This window comes from Juglans microcarpa x Juglans regia, chromosome 1D (assembly GCF_004785595.1).
Source record: "Juglans microcarpa x Juglans regia isolate MS1-56 chromosome 1D, Jm3101_v1.0, whole genome shotgun sequence".
In the NCBI taxonomy this organism is placed as follows: Eukaryota; Viridiplantae; Streptophyta; class Magnoliopsida; order Fagales; family Juglandaceae; genus Juglans; species Juglans microcarpa x Juglans regia.
Window position 1 is genome coordinate 21134416 of NC_054594.1, and position 23748 is coordinate 21158163.

At 34.7% G+C, this 23748-nt stretch overlaps 1 protein-coding gene across 1 annotated transcript in view; it reads left to right on the forward strand.

Moving 5' to 3' along the window:
• The first annotated feature begins 10949 nt into the window (after positions 1–10949).
• Positions 10950–23748, forward strand: part of LOC121240152 (protein NO VEIN-like) — a 138263-nt gene continuing 125464 nt past the window's right edge. Inside the window, 4 exon segments of the mRNA XM_041137591.1 lie at positions 10950–11489; positions 19953–20290; positions 21891–22395; positions 23541–23663. Coding sequence (XP_040993525.1) covers positions 11157–11489; positions 19953–20290; positions 21891–22395; positions 23541–23663 — 1299 coding nt within the window. The 5' untranslated portion in view covers positions 10950–11156.

The window sequence follows — 23748 nt, forward strand, 5'->3', positions numbered from 1 at the left end:
ACCCTAGCAGACTACGAACAACACCCACCCCTTTAGGGGATTCTCTGATGACGTAATACAACCTGTGGGTGCATAATTTTACTTGTTACCGTAGGAAAAGGAACCTCAATAGCCACCACAATGACCAAGTTTTTGGTGGTGAAAGTTCCATCATTCTATAATGCTATAATGGGATGATCGACCCCCTGAACAACATGAGAGTTATTGCATCTACCTATCACCTCAAGATGAAATTCTCTATAGAATCCATAAATGGGGAAGTATGGGCGCTCTGACTCGAGAATGCTATGTCCAAGAACTCAAGGCTTGCAGGCTTGATGTTTGAACAGCCGAAGATTGTGCCCAGAAGGAGTGGCCACCTCCACCACCGATTTTAGTTGATCACAATGTCGAGACACGGGATGAAGAGAATTTACATCAAGCCGAGGCCAATGAACCGTTAGAGTTAGTGAACTTACATCCAGGGAGGCCAGATGCCACAACTCGAGTCAGCACAAGACTCCCCTCCAAAATCAGGGAGGCCTTAAAACAACTCTTAATTGAGCAAAAGGATGTGTTTGCATGGAGCAATGAAGACATGCCCTATATCGACAACGTAGTCATTGAAGATAGGTTGTGTGTTGACCAGTGTTTTAAATTTCGTACCGTACTAGCCGGTACGGCCGAAATTTTTTGTACTGGCCGGACACTATACCCGTTTCGTACAGGTTAAAATACCGGCTATACCGGCCTCAATTTCGGCATGTACCGGCCTATATTTCGGCCGGTACAGGCCGAATATTTTTTTTCCTTTTTTTAAACTACAATCATATTTTTTAACCCCCAATTCAGACTAAACTATTTATAATTTATATAAATATGTATTTATATATAATTTATTTATATATAAATTATTATTTGGGAATATAATTTTTATATATATTTATATATATAATTTATTTATATATCGACTATCCTGAAACGTTATCCTGAAACGCTATCCCGAAACGGTACCGATACCAAAATATTTAGTTCCAATGCCTTGACCGGTATGGCGTCCGGTACGGTATTCAAAACATTGGTGTTGACCCCACTTGTAAGACAATCCACCAGAAGATAAGGTCATTCAGCACAGCGAAATACGCAGCCATAGCTGAGGAAGTGGACCGTCTCCTCGCTGCAGGATTCATTAGAGAAGCCCACTATCCCTAATGGATTTCCAATGTCATCTTAGTTAAAAAAAGCGAACGGCAAGTGGAGACTGTGCATAGATTTCACCTACCTAACCAAAGCGTATCCAAAAGATAGTTTCCCATTATCACAAATCAATGTCATCGTTGAATCAACTGCAAGTCACCGAATGTTAAGCTTTATGGATGCCTACTCGGGTTATAATCAAATCCGCATGAATCAAGCACATGAACAAAATACGTGATTCTTCACAGATCAGGGGCCATACTGCTATGAAGTCATGCTCTTTGGCTTGAAGAACGTCGAAGCAACCTATCAAAGGCTTGTAAATCAAGTGTTCAAGAAACAGATAGGATAGACCATGCAAGTCTATGTTGACGACTTACTGGTGGAAAGAAAGGAGCCTACCCAGCATCTGACAGACTTAAGAGAATCTTTTGCAGTTCTAATCCAATACAAGATGAAGTTAAATCCAACAAAATGTGCTTTTGGCGTAGACTCAAGAAACTTTTTAGGCTTCCTAGTCTTGAAAAGAGAAATTGAGGCCAACACAGACAAGATTAGCACAATCGTGAATATGAACCTGCCACAGAAATAAGGCGAGACCCAGCAGCTGGTCAAACAGGTGGCAGCCTTAAATAGGCTCGTCTCTAAATCCACGGACAAGTGCCTGCCATTCTTTAGGGTCTTAAGCAAAGTGCACCATTGGAATGATGAATGTGATCAAGCATTCCAAGAGTTGAAGCAATGCTTGTCCAGCCCACCTTTACTAAACCAACCCAAGCAGGGAGACACCCTCTATGTATATTTGGCGGTGTCGCCCCACGTTGTGTCAGTGGTCCTGGTTAAAGAAGAGGAAGTTGCCCAAATGCTAGTATATTACACGAGTCACACCCTGTGGGGCTCAGAGTTAAGGTACCCTCGCACAGAGATGTTGGCGTTTTCCCTACTAACGATTGCCAGGCAACTACAACCATACTTCCAAGCTCATCTGATTAGAGTAGTGACTAAGTGTCCTTTAAGAAATATATTGCAGAAACCAAATACCTCTGGACGGCTATAAGGTTTGGCAATCAAGCTCAATGAATTCAATATAGACTACCTACTGAGAGGCCCAGTAAAGGGGTAAGCCCTGGAAGATTTCATCTCTGAGTTTATTGGCTTTTCCCATGAAACGACAATCGTCCCAATCGGAAAACCTTGGCAAATTTTTGTCAATGGCTTATATTGCCATACAGGCGGGGAGTAAGAATACACATAATCCGCGACACCAGATGGCAAAGCTAACCTTCAAAACCACCAACAATGAAGTCGAATACAGGCCCTGATAGCTGGGCTCTCCATTCGGAAGCATTAGGAGCAACTGAATTCGAGGTGAAAGTAGATTCCTAAGTGGTCATCAACCAAGTGCTAGGCGCGTACGCTGCCAAGGACGAGAAATTGAAGAAATACTTGCATCAAGCCTGGAAAGTTCGAGAATGATTCTCTCATTTCAATATCATACATATACCCAGATAGGCCAACTCATTAGCAAACTGGTTGGCGCGAGCAGCTTTAGCGATGGACGACTCCACAGTACTGTGGGAGGCGGAGTGTAGAGTCGTCAAAATCCCAACGATCGGGGTAGAAACCTGTAGAGTAGAACCAAATGAGTCGGAGTGGGCTAAAGAGATAGCAAAATACATAGACACAGGCGAACTCCCAACAGAGAAAGAAGAGGCAAGGAAGATTAGAAAGAATGTTGCACGGTACACTAGAGTTGGCGACATCCTTCCACTTATTTAATTCCGACCACGTACACGCGACGGGAATTAGCGGGGTAACTGGCGGGACTTTTATCGCCCCAATGAGCCCAAGCCCAAGCCCGAGGAGGAGGCCCAAAGAATATCAGATTATGATTATAGAGGATTGTTTGCAATATGAATTGATACGGTAACCGCCAACCTGATAAGATAGGATAACTTATCCCAGGGAAATAACAAGAAGCTTGTCATATTTTTGAATAATTCTCTATTGGTATCAATGTCAATCACTTAAGCCGATAAGGGAAACCACCAAGAGATTGAATTGATATCTTGTACTCATCACTAACGTTCATGCCTATATATTGAATAGGAGATGATAATCTTAGGTAATTTTATCATCCAATACTTTCGTGTCAACCTAGTTTACTGATTACTAACTTATGCATCAGAGGTGCATCGGGCATACCTTAATGCCCTCAATTGTTGTTGCAGATTGAACGTCCTGGTGAACAATAGGTGCAACACATCTCCAACAAAACTAAAATAAATAAATAAATAAAAATAGATGTAATATATGGTGTATGGAATGATGAGTAAATTACCACCTAACTTGCATTTTTTTTTTTTTTAACTTTCAATCTTAGGTATTAATGTGGTAATGATCAGTGCTACAGCATGAGACGGTCCCGATGGTAAAAAAGTTTTTTTTCATTTTATTTGTTTTGCACTCTTAAACATATTTTTTTTAAAATTTCATAATACCATTAAAAAAAATATTATCTTACTTACTAAAAAAAAAAAAATTGTCAGGCCCAACTGTGAGAGAGTAGCATTTTTTATGTGGTAACTGAATGGCAACATGATCTGGTAGTCTTTTACGGCTGCAGCCCACGTGATTGGGTACAAGTATTGAATGCTCATTGGGTACATTTTTGTCACATATGTGCACGCTCAATTTCTCTCCTTGGAAGATGATAAAGTTAAGGAGCATACCAATAGATAATGAGTACTGTTCGAGTTACCACTGGAATTACTGCTGGCTTTAGCATATTTTTTTTATGTAATTTTTTTAATTATTTTTATAGAAATTTTTTTAATATTTAAAAATAAATAAATAAATTTAAAATATTATTAAAAAATACTTCCTTAAAAATTTAAAAAAAAAATACATAAAAAAATACACAATAATGCAAACGGTAGCGCAACGAAAGTTGAGAACGAGATGTTTAGCATTTTCTATAGATAATTTCTTATTTATTTTATTTTTTATTATTTTTTGATTTAATTTTTAAATAAATATTTTTAATGAGTTTGTGATTTTTTTTTTAAAAAAATATTTTAAAAAAATTAAAAAATGCTTAAAAAAATTGAGTGCAAAATGCAATTTCGCTAGGTGGACGTTACAAGTCCTCATGAGAGTTGTTAAAGATATAAAGTGATTATATAAAAGTAAACTCACAAATTGATATGGTTACACGTGATCGGTTAGATCTTACTGTAATGATCCAAAAAAGTTCCAACTTTGTCAAAGAAACTACACAACATAATGTAGAGAAAAATAAACGCATTTTTTTTATACATGAGTGAGAGAGGATTTGATCATTGATTCTCTTAGTAACAAACTAAGATGTTATCAATTGATCTAAAAAATCTTAACAGATAAATATATTTTTTAAAATCAAAGAGATGAATGCAATTAAAAGCGATTACATAATTGGTGATTTAATAAACATATTATAAAAGTAGAACTATGTTTGGTCAAAACTAACTAAAGTGGGGTAAAAAAATATCAATCTTCCTTTATGACTGGTCAGAATCAATGGTATCATGGTACAGTAATCTTAATGAGATCAGATTGAAGGTCATGTAGCCCTCTACACTTCACATTATCTAATTATATAATTTTTTTTTTATCTTCCATATTTTATACCATTTATTTATATTAAACAAGTCATAGAGATTGACTACCAAATACTACACTACAAAGAAAAGGGTTCATCAAACCATTCAATAGCCTTTATTTTGAAATGATCTCATTTCAAAATTTTAATCTTATCTTATCACATCTCATTTCATTTCATCTCCTTTTTAAATATAATTCAAATATAAATATTTTCAAACTAATCATTACAATTTTTCAAAACTTTTAAAAAAATCAACTTTTTAAAATTTTAAAATAAAAATAATATTATAAAACCATATTTCTAATAATATTTTAATTTTATAATATTTTTTATTTAACTTTTTCTCTCTCATTTCTCAAAATTTTAAAAATACTCAATTTAAAATATCTTATTATTATCCATCAATTATTTTTTTATTATTTATAAAATTTTCATTTGTATTTATTTTTTGAGCGGTGCTCGATATTACCGCTAGTTATAAAATTAATTTTTTTTATTTTTCTATTCACATTTTTTTAATGTATTTAAATATTTTTAAAAAATAAAAAATACATTAATACATTTAAAATCACTTTCTTCATCATTCAGTAAAGAAAAAAAAATACTGAGCGGTCAAACTGAGCGGTATGATTTATACGACATAGACTTTTTTTTATACTTTTTGACGGACGAGACTCTTACCGCTACTTGTAAAACTAGTTTTTTTTTTATTCATATTTTTTTAATATATTTAAATATTTTTAAAAAATAAAAAAATATATATTAATACATTTAAAATTATTTTCTTCATCATTTGATAAAATGAATGAAAAAAGAAAAGAAAAGAGGAGCGGTCGGTCAATCCAAGCGGTATTGTTCGAGCGGCATAACAAAGTTTTCCTTTGAGGGACATGCATGTACGGTTACTTTTATGGGCACAGTTTACCTACTTCAATAATTTGGCGCCTGGTCTCACAACGGACAACCAGTTCGAAGTTCGAACCCCCACCCCAGTGCCACTTGAGGCTGCGTACGTACGTACGTAACAATTCTCTTATTTCAAGCCAACTAATATTTAATATTGTACATATATTATGTTCTATATAATTTTGTTTCATATAATATTTTGATAGTGAAAATTTCAACTCTTAGAGAGGTTTATTAGAAAAATAATATTTACTTTTAAACACATTTAAAACATAGGAGAAGATTAAAAAAAAAACATTTTTATTTATAGTCATCATTAATATTCTCCAAAAAATTTTGTAAAGATTTCAAATCTTAATTTTAACCTTTATGTTTGCTTAAACTTTATGTATACACTTCTTGATTAAAACATTACAAACTTATTTTTTGTTATGGTTTTTGTGAAATGCTTATTTTCTTTAAGTTTTAGATTTATTTTTTTAATTCTTACTCTTTAATCGGTTTTTTTTTATTATCATTTTGTTAGTGATGTTTACACCCCTCTTGGGCTAGGTTGAGCTTGTCTTGGAGGCCCAATGATTAATAGTACAGTCAGCCTATGAATTGTGCAAAAAAGAAGAAGGCCAAGGGCCTCCATGGAAAACTGGTCAACGAGGAAAGGTAGGATGCCACCTACATTGACACTATCTTGCAGACACATATTGTGATAGAGCCACGCCACATTTAAAGATCGGATACGAGACATGGATAGAGATCACGACAAGACCTCTTGTCCCTGACAGAGAGCACGGAAGGTGGCTGCACCCACCCACCTGCCACAAAGGCGTGGCCCATGAAGACTACGCCGCATTAAAGACTATAACGTGGTGTTTTGTACGAGAGACAAAGGTCTTTGACATGAGGTACAAAATACCATCTCGACAAGTAGTATAAAAGTCATGCATTAAGTTAGAATTCAGGACTTACGTTTTCTTGTTTACCAGAATTCTCTACAAGGAGCATAACTTAGCATCAAAGGTGACCATTCAACCCTAAGCCTCTCATCTTCTTTGTATTGCAAGTAATTGAGCCCAGTACTCGATGTGCAAAACACATTGTCAACAGTGGCACCGTCTGTGAGATCTCTATAAAAATAACATGTCCTTCGTATGCTGGCTACAACATGCTCTCAAACAACCCGTGGACAGGAAGCTTCGTCAACAAATATGAAAGGAAGGCTTGTAGAAATGGAGAAGGGAGAGAACCTAAGGTGAGAAAATGAAACCTTAAAAAAGAGGAATAGCAAGCCGCAAAAGGATGCGAGGCTGAGTCAAAATGAACACGCAAAGTCCCGGAGCACTGTTGGGGTAGACATCGGCGAGGAAGAAATGAGGAAAATGCACAATGAATTACCAGAATGAAATCCACAATACTGAAGACTATTACACCCTTAAGAGGAAAAGAGAGGAGTTTGAGTGCCTTGCCACGCTTAGGAGGAAAATGGAGGAGTAGGAGAAGATAAATAAAGCATTTTTATTTATAGTCATCATTAATATTCTCTAAAAATTTTGTAAAGATTTCAAATTATAATTTTAAGTTTTATGTTTGCTTAAACTTTATGTATACTCTTTTTGATTAAAACAGTATAAACTTATTTGTTGTTATGATTTTTGTGAAATGCTTATTTTCTTTAGGTTATTTTTTTATTTTTTATTTATTTCTTACTCTTTAATTGCTTTATTATTATTATTATTATTATTTTGTTAGTGACGTTCCTAAAACAAAATCTAATTGAACTATTTATTCCAACTTGAAATATTTAACCCCTCCAAAATTACAATCCTTAAATGAAATTATACTCATTATTTATCCACGTACAAGAAACTGATCTCTAAGAAAAGAGTAATTTTATATACAATTATAAAATGCGTAAACGCCGCATAATCGCTTTGAAAAAGAGTGAAGTCCACTATTAAAAAATTAATTTTTTTATGTGGATCTCATGTTTTATTTGCTTTTTTTAAAGCGATTACGTGGTGACTGTAATTTTTCTAAAACAACAAATGCTTTACGATTTTTCTACAACCTTCTAATAAAATAATATTTTTTAAAATATTTATTTTAGTTTTTATTTTTAGTTGATGTGTTTAATTTATTTTTAAATATTATTTTATTGATAAATTATAAATAAAGTGTAGTGAGTTGCAAGGCTATCATTGCTCCAAACGAATTCAATAATTTATGAGTATTGATAGGGTTATTATTTTTTTACTACTCATTTATTATTTATAATGTATTTGAAATTTTTTTATTTTTTTATTATTTTCTTTTAAGTGTTTTTTTAACATCCTTAATTATTAAAAAAATAAAAAAATATATAATTTTACTAATAGTCATTTCTTTAATTATTAAATAAAATAAAAAATATAAAAAATCAAATTTAAAAAAATAATAAATAAATAATAATAAAATAATAACTCTACCATTATCTGTAATTTATTAGGTTAAGAACAGGGCTGTCTATAACAATGTCACAAGTACACACGCGCGTATCGGGTCGAGGGTGGGCAGTGAAAAAGCCAACAACCTAGTATTGTCACGTGGGCCAATCTCAGCCATATGGTCATGCCATGAACACGAATGAAGCAGCGTTAGTGAAATTATCTGAATGTGCATGCATGCATGCATCATCATGGTGACGTGATTAATGTGAGCGTAATAACCTTGATTATGCCTCCGGCACTGCACATAATATGTGGAAATTAGCAAGAGAATCATATATCAATATGACATCTACTGAACCGTGTACTCGAAGGAGCCTGCATGCATGTAAACAAACAAATTTCTTAATAGAAGGGGACGGCATGAGGGAAAGAAACAGCAAACGAAGAAAAGGAAAAGGAAAAGACTGTGAAGAGAAGAAAAAAGAGGTAAGAAAGAGGAGAACAAGAGGATGGGGTGAGGAAGAAAAAATGTAGAATAAAAGAAAAGAAAAAAAGAGAAGAAAGGAAAAGAGAGAAGCTGTGTATAAGGAGAAAAAGTAAAAAAAAGAGTAAAGAGAAAGAGAAGGAAGAAAATAAAGTAGATTATTAGGATTAGCAAAAAGGAGAAGTTGCCTTTATATATATGTAATGGGGATAGAATCTTTTTACAAGTAGTGGATATTATTCGACTAATTTTTTTGCCCATTTATACATATATTTTGAACAATCTGCTCGCCTATATGAAATAATGGACGAAGAATCATCAATTATCTCAATACGTTGTATTTGTGAAATTAGTCTAGTTTGTTTTTATAAATGAGATGAGATGATATGAGTTGAAATTTAAGTTAAAAATTGAATAAAAATATTGTTAGAATATATTTTTTTAATATTATTTTCGTTTTGAAATTTGAAAAAATTGAATTAATGTTTATTTTATTTTTGTGTGATAATTTGAAAAAATTGTAATGATTAGATCAGATAAATTGAAAGTAGTTGTGAAAAAAATGAGGCATAAATCCTTATTTTGTCAAGATTATCAATGATACCTCAAAGCCCATGAAATTAATAGCTGGTTTGGTTATATAAAACTAAACTATCTCATTTCATCTTATAAATCATTACAATTTTTTCAAACTCACACACAAAATATAATAAATAATTTCATTTTTTTCAAATTTTAAAACAAAAATTATATTAAAAAATTATATTATAATAATATTTTATTCAATTTTCAACAAAACATATATTCTTATCCCATTTGAACTGCATAACCAAATGAGCCATAAGCCATACAAAAGTAGGTCGGATTAAAGGAGCTTAATAAGAAAAACAGAAATAAATCAGAAGTTATTCATTATCACTGTTGAAATTAAGCCATACAAAGGAGACATATAAACTGAGACTATGTTTGGTAAGTGAAATTGAGATTACTTTACTATTACTTATAAACATTGCATTACTATTTACAATATATTCACTAATATATATTAGATCATTTGAGATCATCTCAATATTCAAATATAACCTCAATAATTTTTTTTTTCTTTTTTGAATTTAAAAAAAGTTTGGTCCGAAAGGATAGAGTATTTTAACAGGGTAAAATGAAAACTGTTAACAAAAGTCTATTAAAGGAGATACATGAAAAGGGCCGAACCACATCTAAATTGATTGAATAAGGGATGTTTGGATAGTGATGTTTGGATAGTGGAATTCTACTATTATTTATTATTTTATTATTATTATTATTATTATTTATATATTTTTAATTATTATTTAGTATTATTTAATATTTTATTATTATTTATTATTATTTTTTTACTATTATTCACAGAATATTTAAAATCACTTTACTATCTAAATATAGCTCGTTTGGATAGTAAGATGAGATGAGATAAGATGAAATAGTTTTAGATGAATTGAATAAATATTGTCAGAATATTATTTTTAATATTATTATTATTTTAGAATTTTAAAAAGTTGAATTATTTATTATATTTTGTGTGAAAATTTGATAAAATTGTAACGATGAAATGAAATGAGATGAGATAATTTCTGAATCCAAACGAGTCAAAAATACTTTCAATTCATCTCATATCATCATAACAATTTTCACAAATTTTTACATAAAATATAATAAACAATTCAATTTTTATATAAAATATAATAAATAATTTAATTTGTTAAAATTTTAAAATAATAATAATATTAAAAAATAATATTATAATAAAATTTTATTTAACTTTTAACTCTCATCTCAATTCATTTAAGCTCATTGTTCAAACTTAACTTAAATCTATACCGACGGAGATCCATCCGAGAATGATCCCGATGTAAATTTATTTTATTTTTTTATTTACCGATTAAGAAAGTGTATTATTTCCTCGTACTTCATTCGCCCGACCATGACCACTCCCGACAAGCTAAGAAAGAAAAAAGTTACATTAAGTCTCCCATGTTCAATGTCCCGTGGGCCGCGCCCAGTTTTGCTGAAAAAAAACAACACAAAGATAAAGGATAATGATACAATTAATACCTTCTTAATGTCTATTTATTATTTATAGTATATTTAAATTTTTTTTATTTTTTAAATATGTTTTTAACAATTTTAATTATTAAAAAAATAAAAAATATAAATTTATTAATACTTATTCTCTATTAAGTAAAATAAAAAATTTAAAAAAATCAAATATAAAAATAATAAGTAGTAAGATGTCATTTTCCAAGATAAAGATATCATGGGCAGGTCCCGACACCGTACGAAACCTTCTTTAAAAATTATGCGGAAACACATATGCACGCCATAAACTGGGATCGCCTCTGATGGGTGACAGACTTTCCGACTTCCGTCGCCTGCTCCTGCTTTCACTCTTTTATTGAGCGAGTCCTCAGACTTTCCGACTTCCGTCGCCTGCTCCAGCTTTCACTCTTTTACTTCGTTTTTCTCACTCTCCTACTCCCTCCCACCTATGTACGGACAGTCCTCCGCCTCTGGAGGAGGTGGAAGCAGCAGGCGCCGGCATAAGCCACCGCTTCCCCAAAACTCTAGTTCTAGGCCCCCTCACCAGAACCGATCCAAGGAAAGATCCCAAACTTGGAAAGACTCAAAAAAGCTTCTCGAGAAGGTGGGACGCGCCGTCGAGGAGGCTCGCCTCAAAATTGTTGGGACTGGAGAGAGCGTGACGTCGTGGAAAGTTTCTCAGGAAGCGCTGTTGATGCTCAAGATCGACTCGTGGAGCTCTTTACGATTTTCGATGCAGCAGGTTCCGAATCTTCATAACCTTTTTGTCACGGAAGGGAAGGTACGTAACGCGGGGGTGCATATTTGTTCTTTTAGTTAGTTATATTATATTTTTTTCTCCTCTAGTTAAACCCCGCTTGGCTGCTGAGGAAGTTGAGGAAAATGGTCGTGCGCAATCGCAGGTTTGACACGAGAGCATTAGTTTTTTTTTTAAAAGGCAAGGTTGCATTAAAAGAAAAACAGCATACAAAGTAGTCTTAGTAACTGGAAATTAACAAAATACAACATTGCCAAAGGCTTGTGCTATCGCTGCCCATTGCGCTAAGTTATGCGCGTATCGATTTTGAAATCGATGAATTTTTCTCGCCTTCCATTCTTTGAATGACTCGAGGTTGTGTTTGATGTCATTGATAATTGGACTCATAATCCATTCTTGAGTTGCCGAGGCATTGGAGATTGCTTGGATAGTAACTTTTGAAAAGCCTTCTAAGATTATTTTTTCAAACTTTTAACTTTTCTGCTTCTTTAACAGTCATTAAAGCTGCAAATACTTCTCCAATATTTGAGCTTACCTTGCTGATGAGATCAGTTTTTGCAAAAATTAACTCCCCATTGTCCGCCCAACAAAGAGCTGCAAGAATAGAACCTTCCTTTCTCGTGGCAACATTGAATGTGAAGAGATGACATCCATCAGGTTGTCTTTCTTCATATTCCTCAATCTGGTTTTCTCGTTCTGCCCATGCTCTTGAGTGCTGTTTAAAAGATTTAAGCACAGTTTCTACATACACAGAAATTGAGGGAGTTGCAAAATCATGTTCAAGCTTATTCCTTATGAACCAAATGTGATCCATTGCCACGGTTGCAAAAATCTGGAAGTCATGTTCCTCTTCTTCAGGGATTTTTAGGATTGTAGCAGGATTAATGATTATGTTGATCCAGTTGGATATCGGTTGACTTGCAAAAATGGAGGTATCAATCGGCCACTTTGAATGTCTCCACGTTACTCTAGAGAAAATGCAATTGAGAAAGATACGAGGGAGATCTTCAGGTTCAGTTTTGCATAGGGGGCATCGGATTTGATCTTCATTAAGAGGAATTACATTACTAATCTTGGTTTTTGTTTGGAGGATATTATGACTAATTTTGTTTGGTTTTTGTTTATTATATTTTGTGTGAGAGTTTAAAAAAATTGTAATGATGAGAATAAGGTTATGTGTAACCAAACCATCCCTAAAACACCTTCCCTTTGGATGTGGGGCAAAATTCTTTCCCCTCTCAAGTTAAGTAGTTATTTCCCCTTTTTTAATTCAATTAAGATTGCATTGAACATAAAAGATATAAGAGGAAAGTGTGGGGGATTAAAATAATAATAATAACTACATTACAAAAAATGCAATGCAAATGAAGAGAAAGACACTACACCTATTTGACAGAATGCTATAGAGAGACTTTTGACTACACATAATTCATTTCATTCTTGAATAATTCCTTAGTACAATAGTGCAGTATTTATAAATTTTTGAGCCTATATTTCAGACAACAAATTCTAGAGAATATTTACAAAAGGTGCTCATATTCTGTTATGGAAAATATTTGAGAATCTTCTACTTTATTCCAGCATGTCTCCTGTGCAATTTTGTTGAGAGTTTGTTGTAGAAGCTTCTTTGGATGCTGAGTCATTTTGTGCTCTATTATCCCCTCTTGCTTCAAGCGACATAGGAAGTATGGTAAGACTTGAACGCAACAATGAGAAACGGGCAGTAGACAAAGGCTTTGTAAGAATATCAGCCAGTTGATCATGGCTAGAGACAAAGGACACAGTGAGTGTTTTGGCTGCCACACGGACCCTCACAAAATGAAAATCCAGGTCCACATGCTTTGTTCTAGAGTGCAAAACAAGGTTCACAAAAAGATAAGTAGCACCTAGGTTGTCACAAAGTAAAGTAGGTGGATTAGTAAGAAAAATTCCTAATTCCTTTAATAAGGATTGTAACCATAGTAGTTCACTGGCTGTATTTGCCACCGACTTGTATTCAGCCTCAGTTGAGGAACATGCAACCGTAGGTTGCTTCTTTAAGCCCCTGGAAATCAAGTGTGAACCAAAAAAGATGCAAAAACCATCAGTGGACTTTTGATCATCAGGGCAGTTAGCCCAATCAACATCGGAGAAGGCAGTAAGTTTACAAGATGAAGTAGGAGAGAAATGTAAGGCAAAGGAAGCTGTGAACCGAAGATACCGGAGTATTCGTTTTACAGCTTGCCAATGGGGAAGGCAAGGACAGTGCATAAACTGACAGACCTTATTTACAGCAAAGGAAATATCAGGCCTTGTGAAGGCAAGATATTGAAGACTCCCTACGACACTATGATAAAGCTGTGGATCCTTTGAGGCAGTAACTATGATATCATCGACATAAACTAACTCATAAACAGATGCTGAAGTAGATGTATAAATGAACAGTGAGGAATCGGAAACAGAGGCATGGAAACCCAAAGTAATTAATTTCGAACTTAGTTTTGAAAACCAAGCCTGTGGGGCTTGTTTAAGCCCATAAATGGATTTTTTGAGTTTACACACATGATGAGAAAAGTCAGGATTTACAAACCATACTAGTTGCTGCATGAAGACGTCCTCCTCCAAGTCACCATGAAGAAAGACGTTCTGAACATCGAGCTGATGTAGGGGCCAGTGATGAGAAACAACAATAGAGAGCAACAACCGAATGGTTATTGGTTTGACAATCGGGCTAAAGGTCTCAGAGTAATCAAGACTAGCCTGCTGATGAATCCCTTTAGCAACCAGTCGAGTTTTTCGTTGCTCTAGGGTGCCATCAGCATGTCTCTTGGTCTTGAGAACCCATTTCGAGCCAAGAAGATTCTGACTGGGGTGTGGAGGGACAAGGGTCTAGGTTTTGATTGTGGAGAAAGGCCTCAAATTCATTGGTCATGGCAGCATGCCAGGCAGGAAATTTGGAGGCCTCTGTGTGTGTGGAGGGTTCTTCTGGAATGGATGTTGATTTAGTAAGATGCGAGATGGATTTTGGAGGGGGCCAAGGTACGGTACCATCGGAATGACGTAGAGGACAATGGGTGTTTGTTTTGGAGCGGGTTACCATGGGATGTACCGAAGAAGAAGATGGAAGGGAGTTAGGTTCAGATGAAATTGATGAGAAAGAAGGTAAGAGCACTCTCATTGGATTAGCCAAAGTTAAAGGACATTTTTTATAAATGTAAGAGAAATTTGACTTTTAGCTATTCCATTCACATAAATCTCCACATTGGAATAACTATTTTTTTATTATATAATAATAAAATAATATAAGATGAATTTGGTTTTAATTATTCACATCAAATCTCAACATTAGATTATACATTTATTCATTATATAGTAATGAATAACTAATAATTTCAAAAATATTTAATTTTTTTTAATTATTAATTTAATTTATTTTATCATATTTTACCATTCTACCTATTATATATTAATTAATAATCATATTCTTATTAAATTAATATATTACTAATTCAAATTAATATATCAATTGTGATAAAATGTAATAAAAAGAAAGGGAGAGAAATAATTAATAAAATATGTATTTGATGTATATACAGTAACCTTCAAATTTGAAAAAACTTTTGAAAGTTACTGTAGCCAAATTTCAAATATTTGGAATTTGGCTAATCCAATGTGATCATATTTTGCTCTCTAATGGTTAAATACTCATTGGATTTAGCTTTTAGCTAATCCAACGAGAGTGCTCTAAGGTGGGTACCGTGTTTGACTGAGGAGATGAGGCAATGATAGAGGGTGACGACGCTGGTAAGGTAGATGAGAGATTAGGGTTTGATTGGGAAGACGATGACTCGGGACTATGAGGGGAGAACTCGGGAGCTGAAGTGAGTAAGTTGGACTGATGGGCTGATGATGATGGGCTGATGATGATGGGCTGAAAGAGAGGAATGAAGTTGGACTCTGAGAAGAGGAAGGTGTAGTCTGTGAAAAGAAGTTAGGATGGGCCAAGGGAGTTAGGGAGGTCTGAGCGGTAGGTATAGAAGAACTTGTATTGACAGTAAATGGAAAATAATTTTCGTCAAACCGAACGTCACGAGAAATATAAATGCATCCAAAGGGAATGTGAAGACAATTGTACCCTTTATGATCAGATGTGTAGCCTAGGAAAACACAGAGTTGAGAACGCAGGTCCAGTTTATGACGATTAAAAGGATGTAAATTAGGCTAACAAGCTGAACAAAAAATACGTAAGAAAGAATAATCAGGAATTTATTTGAAAAGTATTTGAAATGGAGAATTATTTTGCAAAATAGGAGTGGGCATGCGATTTATAAGGAAAGCAACAATTTGAAAAGCATCAACCTAGTATTTAGTAGGAACAGAGGACTGAGCTATTAAGGACAGTCCTGTTTCTACAATATGGCGATGACGTTGTTCAACAGTACCATTTTGAGCATGCGAATATGGACATGTAATTCGATGTGAGATGCCCAAATTTGTTTGAATTGCAATTATTTTGGAAGAGAAGGTATTTGCAACATATTTAATAAAGGCTAGAAAAATAGTATTAACATCAGATTTGGCACAAAGAGGGAAAAACCAAATGTACTTACTAAAGTCATCAACAATAGACAAATAAAAACAAAAACCGCTAGAGGACAGCACATATGTTGGTCCCCAAACATCTAAAAATAAAAGTTGAAATGGTTGAGTGGATCAGGATGGTGATGATGGATGTGGTAGTGCATTGGATTTTGCTTGGAGACAGGCATAGCAAGGCGACAAGTTATTTTTTGTATTAACTAGAAGTTGAAAATGCTGAATAGTAAATGAGGTAGTACATGGAGAGGGATGACCAAGTCGGGAATGCCATATTTGTGGAGAAGTTCTTTTACCAATCTGTGCCTCTTTGGTTGGAGAAGTCACAGTCGAAGCATCAGATGGAAACACGTATAAGCCATCCTTAACGGGTCCCCGAAGAAGAACCTCCCGTGTGAGTAAATCCTTCACAAGAAAACCAGATGAATTTAACTCAAAAGAAACTGAGTTATCAAGACAAAACTGACAAACATATAAGAGATTGCGAGAAATTGAAGGAACATGAAATAAGTGACAGAGAAGAAAGTTGCCAGATGGAGTTGGAAGAATGCCAGTGCTAGAATGTTGAATTGAAATGGATGAGCCATCTCCTATGCTGACTTGGTCAATGCTGTGATACGGGTGGGAGTCCAGATTCGAGTTTGAGAAATCAGCTGTAAAATGATTAGTGGCCACTGTATCAAGAAACCAACTGTGGGAAGAATCAGGGAAGTGAGGGTAGGTCGTGAAGTTGGCTGAAAGAGACTCTAGAGGAGGAGATTGATAAGTCTGATTAAAGCGATGGTAACAGTTTAAAGTAGTGTGACCCATTTTCTGATAAACCTGACACATCGGGCGATTTGTGGAAGAAGCAGTAAAGAAATTTGAGGAAGGAGAAGAACTAGAAGCACGACCACCACCTCGACCTCACCGAAAGCCACGGCCAGAGCTTCGGTTTGGTGGTGTAGGTGAAGAGAAGGGTCGAACTGTAGTGGAATGCACAACCAATGGACTGCCAGAGAGAAACGATTGAGTTTGAAGAGCAAGTCGTGACTCATGATTAAGTAGATAACTGAAGATTTGAGAAGAAGATAATGGATCGGGTTTGGAGGAAATGGACGTGACCAAGGATTTGTAATCGGATCCAAGGCCAGCCAAGAGAAAAACGTTGAACTCAGTGGAGGTGAGGGGACAACCAGCAGCGGAGAGAGAGGAGGAGAGAGCTTTGACTTTGTTAAAATACTGAGTAATGGAGTCACTACCCTTTTTAAGAGTAGCTAATTGAAGATGAGTTTACATAAGATGAGCATTAGAGTGGGCAGAGAAGAGGCCTTGAAGAGTTGTCCAGACCTCGTGCAAGGTTGAACAATCCGTGACCTGTGCGAGAACACCATCAGTGAGAGTGGCGGAAAGAGCAGAAATAAGTAATTGATCATGAAGGATCCACTTATCATGCTTGGGATTTAGGGCATCATTGATAGTGGAAGAGGGTATTGTATAGGAACCATCGACAAGGGCAAATAGTTGGTTGCCTTTGAGAAATGGTACCACCAGGGATTTCCAGAGGATATGGTTAGTAGATGAAAGTTTGATAGTGATAGTGTGGGCAGTGGAGGTAGTGAGATTGGGGTTGGGAGGAGGGAGTTTTTTGCCATGGAGGACCGAAGTTTGGAAAGGGACAGAGGTCCTAAAGGCTTTGTGATACCATGAAGAGAAAGGCACTACACCTATTCGACAGAATGCTATAGAGAGACTTTTGACTACACAATTCATTTCATTCTTGAATAATTCCTCAGTACAATAGTGCAGTATTACTTTTGAGCCTATATTTTAGACAACAAATTCTAGAGAATATTTACAAAAGGTGCTCGTATTCTGTTATGGAAAATATTCGAGAATCTTCTACTTTATTCCAACACGTCTCCTGTGCAATTCTATTGAGAGTTTGTTGTAGAAGCTTCTTTGGATGCTAAGTCATTTTGTGCTCTATTAGCATACAATCAGAACTAGGGCTGTAATCGGTCCGGTTTGGTCTGGTTTTGGACAAAATTTAGGACCGAACCGGTATGCACCGGTTTTGCATTTTCAAGAACCGATTCTGTATTGGTTATTCCCCTAAACCGGTACTTTCGATTTTATCGATTCTGGTCCGGTTTCCAGTTTTAATATACTATATTATATAATATATATAATAGTATATGTATATAATACTATAGTGATAATATATTATAGTATATTATAATATATATTATAATTGTTTTATAGACTATAGTAATATATTATAATATATAATATAGTGATATATTATAATATATAATATAGTGATATATTATAATATATAATATAGTGATATATTATAGTATATTATAATATATAGTGATTTAATATTAGTATAACTATTAAGACAATAGATTATAGTGATATAAGATTTTAAAATTTAATATTATATTAATTAGTAATTTGTCATATAATACAAAATTATTTTATATATAATTATATATAAAAATTATATAAAATATAAAAAATGATAATATATATATGAACCGGTTCAGTTTTAGAAAAAGAAAAATTGGAACTGGACCGATTTTGACCGGTTTTCAGAAAAATAAAATTGGTACCAGATCGCCCGATTTTGACCAAACCCACCGGTTCAATCCGGTCCGATCTGATTGACCTGGTTCACTATTTTTTTTTACACCCCTACCAGAACAAACATGGTAATAGGTCCTATAAATTAGACCCGAGCCATGTTCCTTAGCCAAGCCAAGGAAATGACAGTTATGATTTTATAATCCAACTGGTGGATTCGAATGCAATTGTATTCCTCATTCGAAAAGAGGCATTGTTGTAAATTATTATTAAGTTTTTGAAGGAAATCTCCATATCCTTTTCCTTTGGATCCTCGATTAGGGAAAATTAAAATATAGTTAGACATCTAGAATCGAAAGAATCCAGATCGGCAATGGCGGCTCATTGGAGGTATACGCAGCGGTGATGGCTTGGGCTTGTGGGGCACACATGCTGATAATGGTGGTGCAAGATGACCTAGGTTTGAAAATTTTGGAAGTGATGATTCCAACCGTACAACACATGTGGCGGCTAGCTGCCATAATTTGTTTTGGCTCGTGGAAAAAGCATATGGCCTTGGAGACGTGTGTTCCACACACGGTTCGTTTAGCAGTGCTTCCATTGGGTTCTAAAAGTTCAATGACTGTCAAGCACGATGGTGGTCTCGTGTGTGTGGTGGTTCGGTGGCCGGAAGGCAATATATCAAATATTTTCCGATCTAGTGGAAGAAAAAAGATAAATGGAAAACACTTAAAACTATGGTGATGGAGAAGAGAGTAAGTAGAGGGGAGACCGTAGGAAGCTCCTCCCTCCCCCTCCGATGGAGAGGGTCGGCTGAGGTTTTTTTTTCTTTCTTTTTTTAAACCTAGAGAGAAGTGGAGAGAAAAACTATAGTGGGGGCTGAGCTTCTTTGGGGTGGGTTGTCGGTTGTCTAAGCTTTCTTTCCTTTTACCTAGAAAAGTGTGGATTTTTACGTTGATAGGCAAAGAAGCAAGTACTAGAGAGCAGAAGGAGGGAAGGAGCGCACTTGAAGAAGTAGAATTGACAAATATCATTTATGGTTGGTGTCGTATATTGCTCTCCCCAAGTAGGCCACAACAAGAAATTATTCATTTTTACATTCAGATAAAGAATGTATATACCCGTACTATACTCAGACCTTTGTCCAGTATACTCGGCTCTTTGGTCTGCTTAGTTTAGTTCATTCTGAGTCTGTGCGTGAAAACTAAGAGAAAACTTACAAGCAGTTCATTTACCCCATTTCCTTAACGATCAACATGATGGGTAGGATATTCCCTTAATTTTTGTTTAATTTTTCATGCAGTGAGCATCAATAAAATCCTTATATTTTTTGTGGTCTTGTAGATAAATGCATTTATCCATTGCTTTATTGGGGTTCGAAAAATTACTTCATTGTATGATTTGGAAGTGGCAATCTGCGAGAACGAGGGTGTAGAGAAGTTTGAAGAGCTGGAGTTGGGCCCTTTGCTACGACACCCGCTTATCTTGCATTATTTCTCAGTGAACTCTGATGTAACAGAGGTCTTTAAAATCACTAGTGAAGAGATAATTTCTTTCCTTTGGAAGTTCTCTCATAAGAAGAAGTATAAAGATATTAGTGCTGAAGGGTTTTTGGACTTCATTGCTAAGAAGCAATCAGTTGAGAGCAAGGAAAAGCTTGGCATACGAATTCAGAGCTTGATGTATGTGATATTCTATTCCTACTTTTTAATAAAATAGCATTGTACTTTCATTAAAAAGAATGTCTAGGAAGCTTATGTTAATTTATGGACATAAAACTCACACGACAATGCATGCACTTTCTATAATGAGCTGATGTATTTTCTATCTTTGTCGAGATTTATATGGTACTTGAAGTTTACAATTTATCTCATAGATCATTTATATTGACTCAAACCAATTTTGCCTTTGCTTGTGCAATTGTTTCTTTTAGACAATATTGTTATGCGCACGAGATCTCTCTAGCCCAAATTATGGTATTGCCATTTCTATTGAAATTCAGCTTAGGAATATTGTGGTGCATTTTAGTGTTGCATGGTTCAGGGTTCCATCACATGTTTCAAAAGCTCATCAATTAGTGCACTCTAAATGCCATAGTTTGGATCAGTACCAGAATGAAGTTCTTAAACTGTGCTTGTACGATAAGTTTTTCCTTTGGAACCCATGCTAACCTTAAATTATTTGTGTATGCTGAGGAACATTTGGGACAGTATTGTTGGCCTTCTTTCGTTGCTTTATCATTTCTTTAAAATGTTGGCAATACTGCTTTTCCCTTAGACTCCCCCTTTCTAAAGGGTTCCAAATACTGACTTGTTTCTTTTGTTGCTTTCTGAGGATAATAATGAAGAGTAGTAGTAGTACATGTTAGTGTTATTAAAGGCAAGCTAGACACTCACATAGGCGCTTCAGTGAGGTAAGGTGCGACCAAGGCCCTTTGAACCCAATTCTAGGTATTTTTACTGAGGCATTTGCCTGTAGTGCTTATATGAGCACCTTGTATAAAGTCTTGCGTATAAAGTCTTGGGCATTCAAGGTGACTTTCTCTCTCTCTCTCTCTCCTCTCTTAGGGCCACAGCACAAGTAGTTGGACTTGCATCCTCACTCTTGGGATTTTTCGAATTTGGAAGGCTAGGCCTCATCTTATTAATAAAATTATTGTTAACTTATAAAAAAAAGTATCCTTAAAAACTGGTGCCTTTTCTTAGGGAAACTCTTTTCTTATGAAGATTTGGTGCATAGAGGTTGCCCTTTTGCATTTGATGCACCCCCTAATTTTTTTTTTTTTTTGTTTCCCTTCGGCCTCTTAAAGAGGATTCCGACTTCTCTTTCTTTATGTTTTTTAGAGGGAAAGACAAGTTTTTTCCTTTATTCGTTTTTTTTGTTTGTACTGTTCATTGAACTTGTTGATTGTGTTCACCTGTTAAGTATTCGAAACTTTGGTTGATTGGATTAATCCTTATAGATTTTCACCATTTATTGTCAAGACTTGAATAGATACTGCATCCACTTACGGCTACATCTCCTCTCTATTGTCTTATTTTCTGTAATGTTGATTGTTAACATCTAGGTTTTAAAACCAGTTAAACATGCTTTTTGATGCTTCCTTTAGACTTTGTCTATGGCAGTGGATCAAAGTGTCATTTTTTTTATTTCGTGATTTTAGCTCCCTTGAGGGCCAACGCAATGTAGTGGCACTTTGTACTCATAACTACCGATTTGCCCATTGGCTCTTATACATGCAAAGTGGCATAAGATTGTTTTTCAATTGATTGATGATCATAGGATGCATATTTCTGCTATTCGAAAAGCGGGGTTCTCAGAGAATGCCACAATAAAAAAATCTGTGAAGGCATTGAAATCAGAATCTGATAAGAAATGCAGGAAACATCCTCCTTTGTCATCACTGAAGAAGCAGCTGAATGAACCTTCCAATTCTACACAAAGTATTGAATCATTTTTATCAGAAAAGACGGATTTATGTGGAGGAGACAAAAGATCATTTGTTTCATCAAGCTCAGATGATGAAAACAGTGATGATTGTACTTCTTATGATGAAAGGATTGGCAATTCTACACAAACTGTTAGAAGTTATGACCAAATTATAGATATAGATTTTCATGCAGTAAAATATTACAAGAAGACTGAGGAGGATAGCAATGTGAATGAAGCTGATCTTGCAATTGCGAATAACTCTAAGAGGACACGCTTATCAAAAAAGAACACTAACTCTATGAGGTCGTTCATAACAACCTGGAACGAGGCGTGTCGGGAGCATACAGTGCCTGAGGTATGGTCATCCTCTTGTTCTAGATTATACTTCACATCTGTCCACACTCCCTATGATTTATCTAAGAGCCTGAGGTATGTTCATCTTCTTGTTACAGATTATATTTTACATCTTTCCCCAGCTTCCTATGATTTATCTAAGTGTTGAAGTTTAGTTTTGCTTTATATGATTTATTTTTCAGAATATGCTTATAAGTGGAATTCTTTGGAACGAGTTCACAATACTTCTAAAGTTTGAAACCTCTTTCTATATCATATATTGCATGATCTTTTGGATTTTTAGTACCGGATTTCGCTCAGTTGGATTGGCTGGGAATTTCAATAGCTTTCATTGTTGATAATGCAAAATGTGTGTGTGTGTGTGTGTGTGTGTGTGTGTACTCCAATTGGGTTGAGCTTAATTTGGAATCACTTAAATCCTATTTTTCAAAAGATGTAGGAGTAAATGAAGGATTTAAGGCAGTCTTCTTTTTTTGTTTATTTTAGATTCTACTGCTCTATATTTTGGCTTGTATTTTGAGGTTCTCTTATTAGAATTTCTCTTAATTATCAGAAAGACAAATAATCAAGAGAAAAAGGAAATGCTTGCCATGAAATCTTACTTCTTATACTACATGTATTAATACTGGTATTATGGAGTTGAACAGATTTTTTTTTTACTGTGCTTTATCTTTTGTGATTGTATCAGGTCCCTGAAGTGTTTGGACTGTAATGTTTTTACTTTGTAGAAACTTAGGAATATATGCGACAGCTAGGAAGTCATAGTTTGAATATTGAGTCTCTCTCTCTCTCTCTCTCTCTCCCCCTATTTTTTTTAAACAAAGAGAAAAACTAAGTTTCTCTTTCCTTTCTCTTATATCCTTAATTTTCAATTTTTGTATAGTACAAGAAAAGGAAAAAGGAAATTAAAAGATTGAAGAATTTGCACTTTCATTTTAAATTATGCCTGTCCATCTTCTATAATAATCATGTCGCTACATCTATTTCTTGAGCTAAGGATATGTTTCTAAACAAGAGTGATATTTTTGGTTGTTGGTAGTTTGCTTACAAAAATGGCATGTAATTCTCAGTTGACGTCTCCCGATTTTTGTCTCTTTTTCTTGATTATCAGTACAACTTATCTTACTTTCTTAACAATACTTGCAGGTTTTCAAGAGGATGCTTGAATTTTATGACAAAAAAGCTCCAGGAAAAAGGAAAGAGAAACGAATAAAGAAAATTGAATCAATGTTTTCATCCTTCCCCTTTGCTGGATTACTAAATGTTGCAGTAAGTCAAACGTGCTGAGTTTTAGTACCATACTTTGATAATGTAATTTAACTAGATAATAAAATCTCAGTATTACCAATTAATT